The 16633-nt window shown below is 49.7% G+C and overlaps 4 protein-coding genes across 4 annotated transcripts; 2 read left to right on the forward strand and 2 right to left on the reverse strand.

Annotated features, from left to right (window-relative positions):
• Positions 1 to 910: 910 nt before the first annotated feature.
• Positions 911 to 3037, reverse strand: L3040_000791 (uncharacterized protein; the record flags this gene model as incomplete). The annotated part of the gene is made up of 5 exons (XM_007288110.1): positions 911 to 1082; positions 1182 to 1322; positions 1376 to 2528; positions 2573 to 2728; positions 2785 to 3037. 5 exons carry the CDS (start codon positions 3035 to 3037, stop codon positions 911 to 913), a joined length of 1875 nt encoding a protein of 624 aa, XP_007288172.1.
• A 450-nt stretch (positions 3038 to 3487) lies between these two features.
• L3040_000792 (uncharacterized protein) lies at positions 3488 to 5236 on the forward strand (the record flags this gene model as incomplete). The annotated part of the gene is made up of 6 exons (XM_007288109.1): positions 3488 to 3595; positions 3654 to 3749; positions 3804 to 4655; positions 4725 to 4789; positions 4897 to 5008; positions 5198 to 5236. 6 exons carry the CDS (start codon positions 3488 to 3490, stop codon positions 5234 to 5236), a joined length of 1272 nt encoding a protein of 423 aa, XP_007288171.1.
• A 4758-nt stretch (positions 5237 to 9994) lies between these two features.
• L3040_000793 (uncharacterized protein) lies at positions 9995 to 13775 on the reverse strand (the record flags this gene model as incomplete). Its single annotated transcript, XM_007288108.1, has 4 exons — positions 9995 to 10326; positions 10375 to 10813; positions 10867 to 13690; positions 13738 to 13775. 4 exons carry the CDS (start codon positions 13773 to 13775, stop codon positions 9995 to 9997), a joined length of 3633 nt encoding a protein of 1210 aa, XP_007288170.1.
• A 371-nt stretch (positions 13776 to 14146) lies between these two features.
• L3040_000794 (uncharacterized protein) lies at positions 14147 to 15890 on the forward strand (the record flags this gene model as incomplete). The annotated part of the gene is made up of 2 exons (XM_007288107.1): positions 14147 to 15730; positions 15783 to 15890. 2 exons carry the CDS (start codon positions 14147 to 14149, stop codon positions 15888 to 15890), a joined length of 1692 nt encoding a protein of 563 aa, XP_007288169.1.
• Between the last annotated feature and the right edge of the window lie 743 nt (positions 15891 to 16633).

Genomic DNA, 16633 nt, shown 5'->3' on the forward strand with positions numbered 1-16633 from the left:
CCTTGTCGCTGTACTGGTCGCACACTGGATCAACCGTACTACTAATGCCATTGGCAAGCCATGGATCTTTCCAAAAGTTTGCTGTGAGACAGAGGAGCTAATATTCGAGTTAGAAAGCATCTACGCCGAAGAGATTGTCAACAGTTGGGATCCGGTCATGACTGTCAATCCTTCGGAAGGAGAAGACGTTACCAAGGAAATGGTCGCTCACATCACCATGGGTGTTGAAGCATAAGACATTGGACTGTTGTTTCAAGGTATCGATACGTAGTTTACATTTACAGCGGCCGTTGACGTGGGTTCTGGTGCCGAAGATTGCATCATTTTATTCCCCTGTTGACGTCTTTTGAAAGGGTCTCGCTGTAAACAAATGATGAAATTTTATGTAAAGCAACGATAGATTCTGCGATAGCAAGTCGACGCTCAAGTAAACGTCAATAGGTCATTGGAATAGAACCAGTGAGTTAGTAGGAAGAAGAGGACAGGATGAAACGAATTTGAAATAATAACTTGGGGGTCATTTACCCCCCCAACCATCTCTCCAGCCGGGTATTCTTCGCCTCCCGCTTAAGAAAATTCTACCTACTTCATATAAGCAAATTCCGCACCACCTTCCATCAACTGGCGGAGATGGAGCGGTGGTTCAGTGGCGTATAGTCGCTTGTAGCCACTCCTCTCCTCGCCAGTTGACCGTAGATATCGAAAAACCTATTCAGTTAGGTTTGTAGACTGGAACCTCATGATAGTATATGAGCTTCCAGTTGAGTTTTGCCGTTTTTTTCCTTTTTTTTAGTTAAAAAGTTGAATCCAGTCAATTTGCCGGGCTTGAATTTGAGGTGTATACATATTTATTTACATGTATACCCGGGTCCAGCGATGCTCAGTTCCTGTGACGCGACAGCGCGGAAGGTTACAGTTTCGCCTTACCACTCTCTATCAACCCCCAGTCTACCGCGTCTAGAGGCTTGTACGCCTGTCCATCTAGCCAGTACAGTCTGTCCTGGTTTTCGGGATCGCTCTGGATCCACGACCTCTTGACCAGCTCATTCTTGGCCTTTTTGAAGGTCGCGGTTGCTTCGATTCTGAATTCTGTCAGCACTCTTCCTTTCTTCCCTGAACACACCCCGCTCACTTCCCATCAGAAATGGGCTACAATACAAGGCTTTCATGGTGGTCCTTACTCTTTCGTGATGCGCACCAGTCGTGGCATGGCATAAGCTGGGAGCCCGGTGGTTTTGAGACCAGTGTAGAGTCCTTGCATGAAGACTTTGTCGGCGCTGGAGTCGAGGGTGATGGCCGCCGCACCAGCAGTGCCATCGTACCTGTTGCCGTTAGCAGGCCGCCGGGCGAGATTCAAGGATCGTCATATTCTCACCCCGGGAGTTTCACGCCGTATACGACCGCGTCCAAGACGCCGCTCAGTTGAGCAATGTGGTCTCTCACTTCGCCGGCACTCACGTTCTCGCCCTTCCATCGAAAGGTATCGCCCATTCGATCGTGGAATCTCAACCAGCCTGTCTCTTCGTGGATGATGAGATCCCCCATCTTCTGCCACATGTCGCCTTTCTTGAATACATCACGCAGCAGCTTCTCGTTGGTGGCGCCGGCATTGTTCAGATACTCTGTCAACGTGGCTCTGTTCTTGACTCTCCCGATTGCCTCACCCGGTTCTCCCAACTTCGACCGGACACAGAAGCCAGTCTTCGGATCTCTGTACGGCTGCTCGGTTTCCGGATCGATCTTGACAAGCAGCGTATCCGCTTCCATGTACCGCCTCAGGGGCCCGGCGAAGCCGACTTTCCCGGCTCCCCAAGCTCCACGTCCAATATTATCGAACTTCGCAAGCCCTTCCGTGGAGCGATAGAACTCGCGAATCTCCGGCACGCCGAACCGGTCTTTGAATTTCTCCCAGATCTCGCCACGGAGGCCGTTGCCAGCTGCAACGATACATTGATGCCCCTTGTCGTACGGCCCAGGGGGAGAATTCACCAAGTACCGGCACAGCTCCCCGACGTACAAGATCCTCGTCGCTTGGCACTCATGGACGTCCTTCCAAAATCGGGAGGAGGAGAATTTCCTCGCCAGGCAGATGGTAGACGCGGTTCCGATGCCGTAGCAGAAAGCCGTGAAGATGGCCGTGCCGTGAAAGAGCGGCAAGGGAGAGTAGACCCGGAGTGGGAAATACTTGGTGGGGTTTTCCGCGTCTGCGGAGGTCATGGTGCTCGCCAAAATCACCATTTGGTTGCGGATTGCGCATGCTTTCGGCTTTCCTGTTGTACCGGACGTGTAGATCAAAACTGCTACGTCCGTGGGTGCTGCTCGCGCCGGAGGGGAGATGACTGTTGGTGTAGGTAGGTCTTCTGGTCTGACGAGTTGTACTGAAGGGTCACTGGTTACAGGTGCGTTACGAAAAGTTCCCAGGTCCAAACTGAGATGTGTCGTAGAGCCGTCCAGGTATTGAGAGAGGTCTGGGGTCGAGATGATCATTTTGGCATTGGCCACATCCAAACAGTGCTTCAACGTGGCATCTGTCCGGTCAGTATGATTCTTGGAATTTGAATAGTGCTCATACCTCGAAGACTAGTATTGACCAATCCAGCAATCGCACTCAATTTCGACAGTGCCAGAACGGCAATCACCATTTCTGGCGAGTTGGTGGTGAACAGCGCGACACAGTCGTTCCTCTGAACACCCTGAGCTTCCAGAAATGCAGCAAGTCTCACAACATCTATCATGGGTCAATGATACATCGCTGCAACTAAGAGCCAAAGTCTCGGAGCTCACCTCGTTTCAGCTCGCCATAGGTCCAAGTCTTCCCTTCGAACCACAAGGCCTCCAGAGTCGCGTCTACCTCGTCAAACAAGGCGTAAATCGTGCAAGTGTCGCCCAACCTCTGGATATTCGCACCCACTCGCTCTCCAAATTGGCGGTCGTGCCTCAAGCTTTTCATATCGGTTCCAATCGAGAGTCTTGCGTTCAGATATGCTCCAGCAGCGACCGCTACAGCGGACGCTACCGCACCGGTACCCAAATCCATTTTTTGCTCACCCGCGTCTCTCTTCTCCTTTGTTTACTCTGTCCTCGCCTGTTCGGAGGGGTTTGCTCGATCGATTGACGTGCGACTCAAATCTATCACCACAGAGGGATTGCAGGGTTACATGTCATTCGGAGAGAATTGCTATTCCGGAGAATGACTTTGGACCTCGGAGCCGTCGGTTATAGTTATACAACTACTACGTATGTTCTGAGATATGCTTTTTCCAGGGTCTCGGGCTCGAGGGTCTGCCGCTGTTTGGATCCGGGATTTGCGCCAATGTGGGTCTGCCCCTCTCCCCAAGCACCGGCATCCAAGACGAACGGATAGGTACCGGTAGTCGGTCTTTAAAGGCAATTCTCAAGCCGAGGACTTCTCCTCTGATGTCTTCATCTCTTTGATATCTGTCCTGGTCAATCTGTCTTGACTTCGGAGTATTCAGACTTTTACAATATGTCTTCCGCAGGACAACGTCTCTCGTCAGTGCTGTCGCATCTGAATCCGCTGTCCTCTGAGAGCAGTAGGAGAAACAAGGTACTGCAGAAGAACGCTGATGATGTGGTAAGTCTGCTGGTCATTGTCTTTTCAATTGTGAGCGGCACATATTCACCAGCCTCAGGTCATCACATACGCCGTCCGGACACCTCTTACGAAAGCGAGGAAGGGCGGCCTCAAGGACACCAACATCGATGATCTGCTCATCTCGCTCCTTACGGTAAACATTAACCTCTTCCCTTTCCCACGCGACGAAGCTGATTGATGTCGCCAGACCGTCCGCGAACAATCCAATGTCGACCCAGCCTTGATCGAGGACATCTGCATGGGCAACGTCCTCGCCCCGGGGCCAGGATACGTAATCCGTGCGTCCGTCCTCGCGGCTGGCTTTCCGACGACAGCAGCAGCCTCGGTCGCGAACCGCTTCTGTTCCTCCGGCCTCCTCGCCATCCAACAGATATCCAACCAGATAATAGCGGGCAGCATCGATATCGGCATGGCGATTGGCGCCGAGAGCATGTCTACGTGTCCGGACGGGGGGTTTCCCGCGGGCGCCAGCCCGAAGATCTTGAACCACGAGATTGCAGGCCAGAACGTGATGCCGATGGGACAGACGAGCGAGAACGTCGCGGGGGATTTCGGCATCAGCCGGGAGAAGATGGATGCCTTTGCGGCGAGGAGCTTCCAGAAGGCGGAGGAGGCGCAGAGGGAGGGCTGGTCCCGGGATGAGATTGTGCCTGTGACGGTCAGCTTCAAAGATCCCCAGACGGGAGAGGCCAGGCCGAAGACGATCACTCTCGACGATGGCATCAGAGCTGGGACCACAGCCGAGTCGCTGGGCAAGATCCGCGCCGCGTTCCCGCAGTGGGCGCCCAGTCACACCACCGGCGGCAACGCGTCGCAGATCACCGACGGCGCGGCGGCGCTCGTGTTGATGAAGCGGAGTAGGGCCCAGGCGCTGGGCTTGAAGATTGTGGGCAAATATGTGCAGTCTACCGTTGTGGGATTGGCCCCGCGCATCATGGGAATCGGGCCAGCCTATGCCATCCCGAAAGTGTTGGAGAAGGTCGGGCTGGAGAAGGCGGATGTGGATGTTTTCGAGATCAACGAGGCTTTTGCCAGTATGGTGAGTTTCTGGGCTCTGGGCTCTGGGCTCTGTGGGAAGAGGTGTAAATGGCTAAAATTTATGACGCAGGCCGTTTACTGTGTTGAGACACTGGGACTTGATCCTGAGAAGGTCAACCCGCGAGGAGGAGCTATGTGAGTTATCTTCCCTTCCCTCCCTTCTTCCAGATCCAGGATGTTGCGGAGAGTATATACAAACGTATTTGTGAGGAGGGGGAAAAGTGCTGACCCTAGGTATACAGTGCCCTCGGACATCCCCTCGGTGCCACAGGGGCTCGCCAAGTTGTTACAGCCCTTTCAGAACTCCGGCGCCAGGATAAGCGGATTGCGGTCACGTCGATGTGTGTTGGAACGGTATGTTTTTCTTCTTCTCTTCCCTTCTTCTCTTCCCTTCTTCTCCTCTTCCATTCTACTCCTTTTCCTTTAATTTCCTCCTCCTCCTCCTCCTCCTCCTCCTCCTCCTCCTCCTCCTCCTCCTCTCTTTTAGATCTGCAACCGCAACCATATTCTCAATCATCACTCTACTAACGCGAAAAACAACAGGGCCAAGGTATGGCAGGCGTATTTGTATCCGAGCACTGAACAATCACAACCCCACTCGCTCCCACGATATATTCGATATTCGATAATTCCACTAGCTAGAACTTGGAGAATGTACAAAACTAATACATCCCACCCAAGGCCTGGTTTCTCCACCTGTTCAGTATTGCGTCTGTACGGTGGCGTTGTTGACCTCAAGTTTCTCAGGATAGAAATGTGACGAGTTGATTCCATTTCCTGGATCTTGAGTTGCAAATTGCTATTGAATTTGCGAGTTGCGAGCCATATAGGCTTCAGAACGTGCGGCTTCCACTACCAAGTTGAGTTGATGCTGTTTAGGATCAACTCAGACAGGATCAACTCAACTAAACTGCCTAGCTGCACGGACGTGCAACTGCGAGCTATACACACTCTTACTTACTTGCTTCTCGGAAGTAAGTCTTGAGCTTTTCATTCTCTCTATATATACATATAGATGGATAGATAGATAGATTCCATGATTGATTGCGGCGTTGCGTTTAGTAGTTTAGGGTGGATGGATGAATGGTTGTTCGTTGTTGTTGTTGTCGTTGTTGTTGTTGCTGTTCGGATTACTGCCGCCGAGAATTGGGTCTCGATTATACAGTTGCAGGACACCTCTCTCGTTCTCTTTTTTTTTTGAAGATCATATGCGAGGATAGGAACTCGAATGTTGATTTCTCGAGCGAGTCTAACGTTCGTGAATCATGCCGGGTCTAGAACTCCCGCTTTCTGGTTTCTTAGGTCGAGCTGCGGTGAGTGAGTGCTCTGAAAGACTTGGGTGTATGAGATAGGATTTCTCGTTCGGAGCGGCGAATTGGTCCTTTGATGAGAGAGGTCGGGGGTTTTTCTAGTAAGGTGTTGCTAGCTAGCTGGCTTGGAGGGTCGTGCTTGCTCGTGGCTGAGGGTGTGTAGTTGAGGAGGAGGAAAGAATTGAGCTGATTTCGGAGGTGAATCGGAAATTATTATTATTCTTCGATGGTGGGTGTAATAGAGGTATATATATATATAGTCGGCAAGCAGTCGGGAAAACGAGGGTGGGGGTGCAAATATCGAGGAAGATGATATACAACGATCTCATGAGTCTTTGGATGTGAGCGTGGAAAGTATATGTATATGAGCATCTAGAATATCTTTAAAGACGTAGTAGATAATCACTACATTTCCGAAGATGTATTTTCGTTTGAGCCGATCTTTTGGCTCTAAACATACCGGTAGCTTAATCGTCCTGTTATGTTTCGCCTGAGGCATCAGGATAACTGGTTTACTAAAATGAGAATAACAAATGCTCTGATGGAAACTCTCAAGGTGGGAGCCGCAATTGGAATGGTAACTTAGGATAGCCTCGAAAAGAGAAAAAAGGTGGATATAATGACTATAGAACTAATAAAAGAAATGTAAGGTCCAGGTAGGCTCTCAAGCCAATCCAGACAAGCAGTCTTAGCTTAATCAAGTCTAACCGTCTTCACCTACTTAAAGCTAACAATATCCAGCTGAACCAGAACTAATAGCCCTAGACTAATCAAAGTCATAAACACAAGAACTTCTACCTAAGCACCTCTTTGGGAACCCATACGTGACTGGGAAAGAAAAGTATATTAAGAGCAAAGACACCTTCTGTTATGTATGAAGTATAGTATACTGGCTCACATACCCAGCCAAAGCTAGACAACCTAGGAAAAGGTGCTTACCTCAAGCAGGGTGTGTTTAGGAGCGTTTCTGCATCCTCCTATATAGCGAATATCTTATCCGACGCCTTAAATCCTCGTGAAGCAGTAAGACTATATGAATTTGCTTGTTGAGCTGCGGAGGCATAATTAAGAAACGATTTTTGCCGTTTGCTTTTTTTGTTGTCATTTCTTAACGATCGTCATCCCTTAAGCTGATGTAGATATTTAGAAACAGATATACCGGCTAATAGCCCTTAATCTCCTTATACGCTCCCTTCTTTGACGATTTACTTTGACGGTCGACCTTGACGAGACCTACTCGCACTTGGACAGGTGCTGTAGAGGCATGCGTATTCGTTGTTTATTGGTCTTCGTTCTTAGGAAAAGCTATTGCCACAGTTCTTGAACAAAGCAGTCACGGCAGTTTCTGTTATATACCTTGCGTTTGAGCGGATTGCCGCTCTGCAAATAGGTACAATATTCCGTGTTGACTTCGGAGACAGTTTAACTTTAAAGAACAAACAGACGGTATCAATTCATGACTTGGTAACCACTTTTTTTCCCCGTTGCTTAATTAATTGTGATTCCATAATTAATACTTGATTCCCCTTCCGTACACAGGGAGTTTTCTGGCCACGCTACCCATGGTTTTAAAATATAGGCATGTCCCGTACTCCAACCAACCTGTTCCCATAATAGAGAGTTCGGAAATCTGGATAACCAGTATCAATCAACGCCGAGAGAAACGCGTCTCGAGCCAGAGATGTCCGGAATGTGACGTCTATTCTCACTGACTTTTCTTTAGTGTCAATTAATCCATGTATGGTTGTCATATTCCCACTTGTTGTCAATCCTTTGGAACTGACTACTCGCTGCTACTCACGCGCGCAATTACCCAGAAAAGCGTTCTGAAACTTCTCATTCACTTTCTCCTAATATTTGAGCCGGACTCCCCTAATAAAAACTGAACCACGCAACTTTCCCGACTTCTCGAAACGGCTTCGGATTCTTGTAAAGCTTCTAGCAGCTGTCTCTGCCGCTCGATGAAGTATCCTGTACACAACAGGATGACTTATAGACGCCACTTCCCTTCCTTATTCACCGCATCCGTTAAAAGAGCCGTTAAAAGAGCGGAGATGGCAAAATCCTTCATCACACACCGCGATATAGGATACATCTATTTAAATCAACGTCACATTCAGTTGCTCGCAAGGAAGACGGGCATTCGTGCATATCCCCCACTGGCTCTGCTATCCAGGAACTTGAAAAGCAGCCTACTGCTTTCGTCTCCGTTGGAGACCGAGTTGGATTGCGAACGATTCCCTATAGAGGCTTCAAATGAAAACCCATGTTGCAGGCCGGCTTTCCTTTACCCACTTTTCCTCTCGAAGTTTCACGCGTAAGGATTGCAGCCATATATACCGCTCTCGCCTCTACTGGGCAGGGAAAAGCAGCCCATTGTTTTTCTCCAATGGTCGTCGCATCCCCGAAGAATACAGTTTGAATCATAGGAAGAGGTGTTTCGGTGTAAACTCCCATGCCCTCAACATCGTACTCGGAGCGTGTATCTTCCGTCGCCCTGTCTGAGCAGTTACGCGCCTGAGAGGATGGTCGATTCGTGACGGGCTGAGCTATTTACTATGGGCTCCAGGGGCGGTACTGTGAGGTAATAAGTAGCTCAGAATCAAGAAACTGAATACAGAGTGATCAGCATGGATTCAGAAGCAGGATCTTTCTTTCTTGTCTAGAGTCTCGGTGGTCGCAGGCATGATCTGTATCAACGACGTCGTAGACTATCAGTTTTCAGCCTGTACTCACCAGAAGTTAAAGAAAACAAAAACTCAAGGAAACCTCTTCCTCCCCCCCTTCCAATGAGGAGAAAATGTACGTCACGAAGTTATCCGGCGTATAAGCCTGGCGATGTCTCTAATCCGGGCCATACGTGTAAGGGGGAAGCGGCCGAAGCCTCCCCCCCTCTCCCGAACTGACGCCGATGGGGAAAAAAAAAATTCTAGCTCTGTTATATTTCGAGATGTTGCACACGTATATCAACCAGTGGCGCAGGTACAATGGTGTACTTGTCAGGTCAATCTGGCAGGAGGATCAACAACTTGTAACGATTTGGGGCCGAGTGGTTTAGAAGCACCGAACCACACACGACAAATCACGGCGGAATACGGTACGACAAAAGATGTAGGCAATTCGACACCGGGCCGAACTTTTTGATGTTTTTGGGGTTTTTGGAGTGTTTTTTCAATTATTTCCATTTTGGAATTGTTTTTCTTTTCTACGCGCATTGTTGTGATGCGAGGCTTAAGCGAGGAAAGTTGAAAAGTAATCTACCCAGCGATATATAATATATCGAGGCTGTTCCCGAGGCCAGCTCTGCTACTTCGAGTCGAAATCAGAGATACGAAGTACCCAGCTTTCGAGATAAAAAGGCCAGACATCAAGAAGAAAATAAGTCGCTGTCATACGCACTTCGATTGGTAAGGTAACAAATAGTAATAATAAAGCAATCATCTCATCCCCGGAGCCAGGATGAAGGAGATGGCCCAAACTTTAGCGCAATGTTATACGGGAATTAGCGGCTAGGAGATGTCTCCGTCTTAGGCAGCAGACACGAGCAGGGCCAGACACGCGTGGATCCAGACTTTTCATGGCTTGTTTATTTTCAGAAGCATGTTGAGAGTTGTTGAAGACCGCTTATTCAAGTTCAATCGGGCGCCCGGTGACCAGAGAAGCAACTTAGCGACGGGGGAGGATTGGGAGGAGGCCGGGGGAGGGGGGGGGGGGGAGAGCTGGAGCTTGACAGAGAAATGGAAACCGAGGATACGACACAATTCCCGGACCAGCTGCTGCATAAGTTTCGCGGATGGTATTTTCGTACAACACTGCACGTCAAGAAGCTCTCCATTGCAAGTAGCCAATATTTGCAGCGAGAGACCTATGTACTTGAAAATCAGAAGTGCAGCACACCATGTGCGGCCATACCCATACAACGACCGACCATAAACCCAAGTATCCGTCCATTTCTAAACGCCCTACCATATTCATAACATAAGCTACATCCCACCCCATTCCAAAGGACAAAGGCGACAGACCCATTGGTTTACTTCGGCGCCTCCCCATCTACAAATTTCAGCGCCTCCTCCCGACTCACAGCACCAATACCGCTAGTCTTGTTATGGAACGTGACACCATAGCACTTATTAGCCACAAGCAGCATCTCCGGTCTAAAAGTAGTGCAGATGAACTGTCCGCTCATGCCGCCCGAGCCATTATCCGCATTTTGAGAGCTCTGCTGCTCGGAAACATCCTCGAGCATTTGCGCGACTGCCGTGCGGTACTGGGCGTCGAGGTTGGCGTCAATTTCATCGAAGAGGTAGAAGGGGGCGGGATCGCACTGTTGGATAGCGAAGACGAGAGCTAGGGCGCACAAGCCTAAATTCCGTTAGTTGTGATCAGGTATGAGGGAGTTTGGGAAAGTACTCTTTTGACCACCGCTCAACTGTTGGATTCGCTGCTGCTCGTCATGCTTGCTGTTGAAGGACACACTGATGCCGACACCAGTGTAGTTCTCCACGCCTTCGCCACGAGGCTCGTCTTCTGAGTCTTCGTTGGCGGGAGCCCGTTGATCAGTCTTACGCTGAATGACTAGACGACCCCGGCCAGCAGGAACAAGACGCTCGAAGATCTGGGCGAATTCTTTGGATACTTGCTTGAAGGTTCGCTCGATGGCTTCGTCCTTCCGTTGATCGAGCACTTCGACAAGATCTTGAATCGACTTCAGGCCATCGTCGAGCTCCTTTCTCCGCTTGATCAAGCCCTCTCGTTGGTTGGTGAAGCTATTGTATTGTTCGAAAGCCTTCTTGTTGACACCCTTGTATTTCTTGAGAGCATCGTTGACTTTCTTGAGCTTGGCGGTGATCTTACGTAATGTTAGCATGTAAGACAAGGGGTAAAGACGAAATAGAGACATACATATTTTGATTCCTTGTCGGAATACTTCTCAAATGCCTCGTCTGGAAGAACACCCAGGTCACGTATATTCTTGGCACACTCAGCAGCGGATGAGGTTAACAACGCCTTCCTCGCAACGCTCTTCTCCATCTTTTTCTGAAATTTCTCGATCGCTTTGGCAGTTTCTTCCAGTTGCTCTTCTGCCTGGGCCTTCTCTTTGCGAAGGCTCGAAATGTTGTTTTCAGCCTCCTCAATCTGCGCCTCAGTTTCCTGGAGCTTGACTTCCACGGCAGCTGCAGCCTTCTGTACTCGCTTCAATTCACGCTGGGCCTCCTTGAGACTTCCCGATCCACCGCCGGCTGTTGCATCGATTTCCTGGGTGTTCAGTTGGTCCAGCTGTAACCGGAGATTTTCCCTCAAGTCAACTTCCAGAAGCTGTTTACGACTTTCCAGTTCTCGACGGCTCTTGCTCAGTTCATTCCATTCTCTTTGCAGATCCTGAACAGTTGTGTTGAGCGATTCCAGCTGACGCTCCTCATCCGAAGTCAAGGCTTTTTTGAATGGAGAAGCCAAATCAGCCTCAAGAGCGCTGAGCGTATCGCCGTGGTCTCTGATCATTTGATCAACAACTTCTTTTTGGCGAATATTGGCCTCAAGAGAATATCTCAGCTTGTCCAGCTGCAAGTTACTGGTTCTCAACTCCTTCTGCAATGGGTCGAAGCTGTCGTCCATTCGGCTCAATTGTTGCTGGAGCTTGTGCAGAACTCCCAAAGCCCGATTGATTTGATTATCCTTGCTTTCACTTTCTTTCCGAAGTTCCTCAAGGCGGGCTAACAGCGCTTCATACTCATCACGCCATTTGTTCACTGCCCGGACAGCTTGGAGTCGTGACTTGCGTGGATCGATGTAGCCGCCAGTCATGGCTCCTTTCCTATTTGCCGTGTCGCCATCGGGAGTAATGGCATTGCATTGATGACTTCTGGCGTATTGTGCCGCAATAGTAAGGTTAGGACAAACGACAACCTTGCCGAAGACATGGTCCATTGCCCTCCTATACTCCGGCTCAAAATCGAGTTTGTCTATTAGAGCTATGGCATCAGATGCATTTGGCAGCTTGTTGCTTTTTAGTCTGAGCCTGTTCATGGGTATGAACGTTACTCTCCCCGCTCTTTGCTGATAGAGGGAGTCGACAAAGAAAGTAGCTGTCTCCTCATTGTCGACGACATAGTGGAAAAGACTCGCGCCTGCTGCTTGCTCTGTAGCGGTACGGTAGTTCTCGGGAACATTTAGGAGTTCTGCGACAGTTCCGTAGGCACCATAGACATTATGCTCTCTCTTAAGGCGACGAACGGCCGCAAGACCTCGTGACGTAGCACCATCCATGGTGTTGGAAAGGTCCTTCTCAGCGCGATCTCTCTCCTGACGAGCATCCTGGACCAGTGACGTGAGCTTATCATCCTCACGTCTAAGAATCTTGCGCTCGTCCTGCAGCTTCTCGAGACTGTCTTTGGCGGTTGTAACTTCCTCGTACAAGGCTTGCCTACTCTCTCCCCAGCCTTCAAAACGCTTGCGAAGGCCAGCAATGCCCCCTTCCACGTTCTGAATTTCACTTTGGACGGCCTTGACTTCCTCGGCAGCATTGATGCGATTGGCCTTTTGCTCACCCAGGGCAGTGCTGAGTGTTTCAATCTCCGCGTTCAACCACGAATCGCGTTCTGCTTTGTTCTTGAAACGAGCAGCCCGGCCTTGCTTATTGTAAAGACGCGTTCTCGAGGCTTCTGCAACATCCAAGTTGTTCTTGACTTCGGTCTCCTTGGCCTTTCTCTTAGTGTAGTCGGGAAGTAGTTTGGCAAGTTCGTCTTCTTTCGATTTTATTTCTTGCTTGACCGACTTCAGTTCCTGCTGTTGCTTAGTTCTAGCTTGCTCCGTAGCCGAAAGTCCGTCGGTCAGAGTTTTGACCGTCATCTCAGCCTTGGCCTGTGACTTTGAGGTTTCTCGCCTATCCTCTTCTAGTTGACGCCGCTCGAGCTTGAGGAGCTCCATTTGTCGAGTGAGTTTCTTGATTTCATTTTCAAGTTGCAACACCGCCTTTTCTCCTTCTATAAATTCTTCGCGGTTGCCATCCGAGCCGTCAAGGCCATGTTGTCGCAATTCCTCGATCTCATCCAGGGCGGCGGTCAAAGCATTCTGCTCGCGCTGATAGAATGCATACTCGAGACAGCGTCGATCCCGGTCTTTCTCTTGATAGCCACGTAGCTCCTCCTTCTCCTCTTCCAGCTCTGCCAAACGTTCCTTGATGTAATCGAGAGATTCGTCAATCTTGCCCCGCTTATTGCTGGTCTCGGTCATAATTTTTAGAGATTCCGTCCGGCGAGCTTCGTAGACCTGAGTGCCGGCGACCTCCTTCAACAGGTTCAGTCGTTCTGGATCCTTCATGTTCGTCAATGCTGTGACTCGTCCTTGAGGAACAATGTAGTATGGGTTGGACCGGGAGAACCCGGCAGACTCAAGAAGATTCATGACATCGGTCTTGGTTGCATTCTTGCGGTCCAGGGAGTATTCGTCCTTCTTGAGACCGATGGTTCGTCGGAGAATGAGCTCCTCCTTTCCTGTGGGAAATCGGTCGTCGCTATTGTCGAATATAATCTCTACGTAGGCAGACATGACAGCGGATCCTGACCCTTCGTGCAGAAGCGCCTGTCGCTCTTCGCGACCCATCTGACTGTAGGCATCGCTGAGCACGAAGCGAATTGCTGCGAAAAAATTACTCTTTCCGGAGCCGTTGCGACCAACAATTACGTTTGTCTTGGGCGAAAAAGGCTCGATGACTGTCTGTTCCTTGTAGCTACGATATTTTAGCCGCAGTCGCATGCGTAGAAGAGTTAAACTCACGATTTGAAGCCCTGGATGATGATCTGCTTGATGTACATCTTCGTGGTTGTTATGCGCCGCCGTGGCGGTTGGCGAGATTAGTCTACGAGTCCAGGCCAGGTATTCAATGTCTTCAGAAAGCTGGAGAATGAAGGTATTCGAAGAGGTTGGTGGCCGGGTTGGGTTGATGGCTGAGAGTTGAAGGGAATCCGCGTGTCGCCAACGCGTGAAGGAGGACAATATTCCTTGACGCGAAGAGACCAGGCGCGATTTGGGCGGTGAAAGAGCCGGCAGAAACTTATATCGAGTAGCGGGGTGATGCACAAATATTACCACACCTCAACACCTCAACACCTCAACACTACAACGCCACAATACCACAGCACTCCGACCTGCCTCAAATCTGGCGAGACGGATTAAAGACCTCACCATGTCGGACTCAAATGCAACTTCCCAGGAATCTGCGCTAGCAGCAGCTCAAGTTCCCACTCATACTTACCTACCAAGTCATGGCTATGCAACATCAACGACTTCCCAGGACGCCCCGCCACAAACACCCACCGGTGGCTACGCAGCAGACAACGAGGACGAGACCTATGATGATCTGTTCGAGGAGGAAGATGAGGAGTTCTTCGACGATGTAGACTATGATCCCAACTCGGGCAATCTTACAAAATCGTATAATCGCCAGCGGAAGATGAACGATCCGACCGCCACTGCCCCCCGAGTCAACTCCCAGAAGCCGATTGCCAACACGCAGACGAGTGTGGACGACCAAATAACCAGTCTTGCTAAGCATGCCGGGAAAATTCGCTTGGAGGGCGGTGGGGGAGGAGAGAGAAGCAAAACCCATGGGAAGGACAAGTCCGATCGGGCGACGAACGAGCAAGTGTTGGATCCTCGGACTCGCATGATTCTGTTACAGATGATCAACAGAGGCATAGTATCAGAGGTCAACGGATGTCTGAGCACTGGAAAGGAGGCAAATGTGTACGGAGCCATTTCAATACCTACGAGCGACGGAGGCGAGGAGCAGCCAAGTATCCACCGCGCAATCAAAGTTTACAAGACCAGCATCCTGGTGTTCAAGGATCGAGATCGTTATGTCACCGGCGAGCATCGTTTCAGATCAGGCTACCATAAAGGGAACAATAGAGCTATGGTCAAGGTGTGGGCAGAGAAGGAGTTCCGCAATTTGAAGCGACTCTATCTGGCCGGTATCCCATGTCCCGAGCCTGTTTACCTTCGTCTGCACGTTCTGGTCATGGGCTTTCTCGGAGATAAGAAAGGCTGGGCGGCACCACGACTGCGCGATGCAGAGCTGCAAGGCGAGGACGTCGATGAGCAATGGCGATTATTGTACATCCAGATGATCGGGCTCATGCGGCGGATGTATCATACGTGCAAACTCGTACACGCAGATCTAAGCGAGTATAACGTTTTGTACCACCAGAAGAAGCTATTTATCATAGATGTTTCTCAAAGTGTCGAGCACGACCATCCAAGATCTCTAGAGTTCCTGAGAATGGACATCAAGAACGTCTCGGATTTCTTCCGGAGAAAGAGTGTCGAAGTTCTGTCCGAGCAAGCTGTCTTCGCATTCATCACCACCCATGATGGACCCACACAAGAAACTGCTCTGTCAGAAGCCTTGGAGAACTTACTGCTTAACAGACCTACAGAGGTAGAGGGCGAGCAAGCTGCTGCGGAGCAGGAGGTCGACAACGAGGTCTTCAGACAACAGTATATCCCCCAGACACTAGAGCAAGTTTACGATATTGAGCGTGACGCGGAGAAGATCGGAAAAGGGCAGAAAGATGATCTCATTTACCGGAACCTATTGGCAGACAAGGTTCCCATGTCTTCAGGTAATGAAGCAGACGGCGAGGATACGATGGAGGGAAGTTCGCTTCCGAGTGAAGAGAGGAGTGATAGTGAAGATACCGATGATGAGAGTAGATTTGAGAAGGGAACTCCTCGTGGGAAGCGCTTCGAGGACAAGGACTCTAAGAAAGTACGTCGCCCCTCTCACCGAATGCCATTTTATCAGCTTACCACGAGCGCAGGAGCACAAGAAAGCAGTCAAGGAAGAGAAGCGCGAGAAGCGGAAAGAGAAAATCCCGAAGCATCTGAAGAAGAAGCTCGTGAGCAGTTCTGCGAAGTACAAGCACTAAGCTGCCGCACCAGAACAACGTACCAGAACAATAAACAAGTATCAAGCCACCCCCTGTCTTTCCCCGTTCTTCCAAGTATGAATCCTCTTGCTTTTTGTCTTCTTGTTGAAGGGGAGCAGACAATCGCTTAGATGACGAAGAAAAAACTTCTCAAGGTCTTTCTTGAAGCCGTGTTCTGCATTTGTTTGCGAAACCTCTACAAGTACGGCTGGATCGAGAAGCTGCAAGCCCGAAATCGCCGTCCGAGGATCGTGATGAGAGCTGATGCTGATCAAAGAGAGCACTGATAGGCGATTGTCTTTACGCACAATTTCATTCTGGGAACGAGATAGAATAACTTGGAGTTTGCACTTTATGCAGTTCAGGTTCATTGTGAATCTTCAAATTTCCTCTCAATAATCATTGTGTTTTTTTTACCTTGCACAACCGCCCGAAAAATGGAGCATCGCTTCGAATCTATGGAGACACGTCTTCTTCTCTCTCCTTTCTGGGTTCGAGGCAGCCATGATCCAATCTACCTGATGTCTATCGACGGGTGACAAACAAGATCCTCGCAACCCGATGCTGAAGACAAAAAAACTGGTTAAGATTGGCCTCGAATCATGATAATGTCTCACTGGTCATGTTAAAGTGAGACAACTGCAGTAACTCAAGGTAAGCATTAAAACCCACTGCATTCTGCTCAGGCTTCGTGGGGGATATATCGGGATAGTATCAGGATAGCTTTGAATTGTCCGCGGATA

The sequence above is a fragment of the Drepanopeziza brunnea genome, assembly GCF_022702325.1.
Source record: "Drepanopeziza brunnea f. sp. 'multigermtubi' strain 214-2 chromosome Unknown ctg1, whole genome shotgun sequence".
In the NCBI taxonomy this organism is placed as follows: Eukaryota; Fungi; Ascomycota; class Leotiomycetes; order Helotiales; family Drepanopezizaceae; genus Drepanopeziza; species Drepanopeziza brunnea.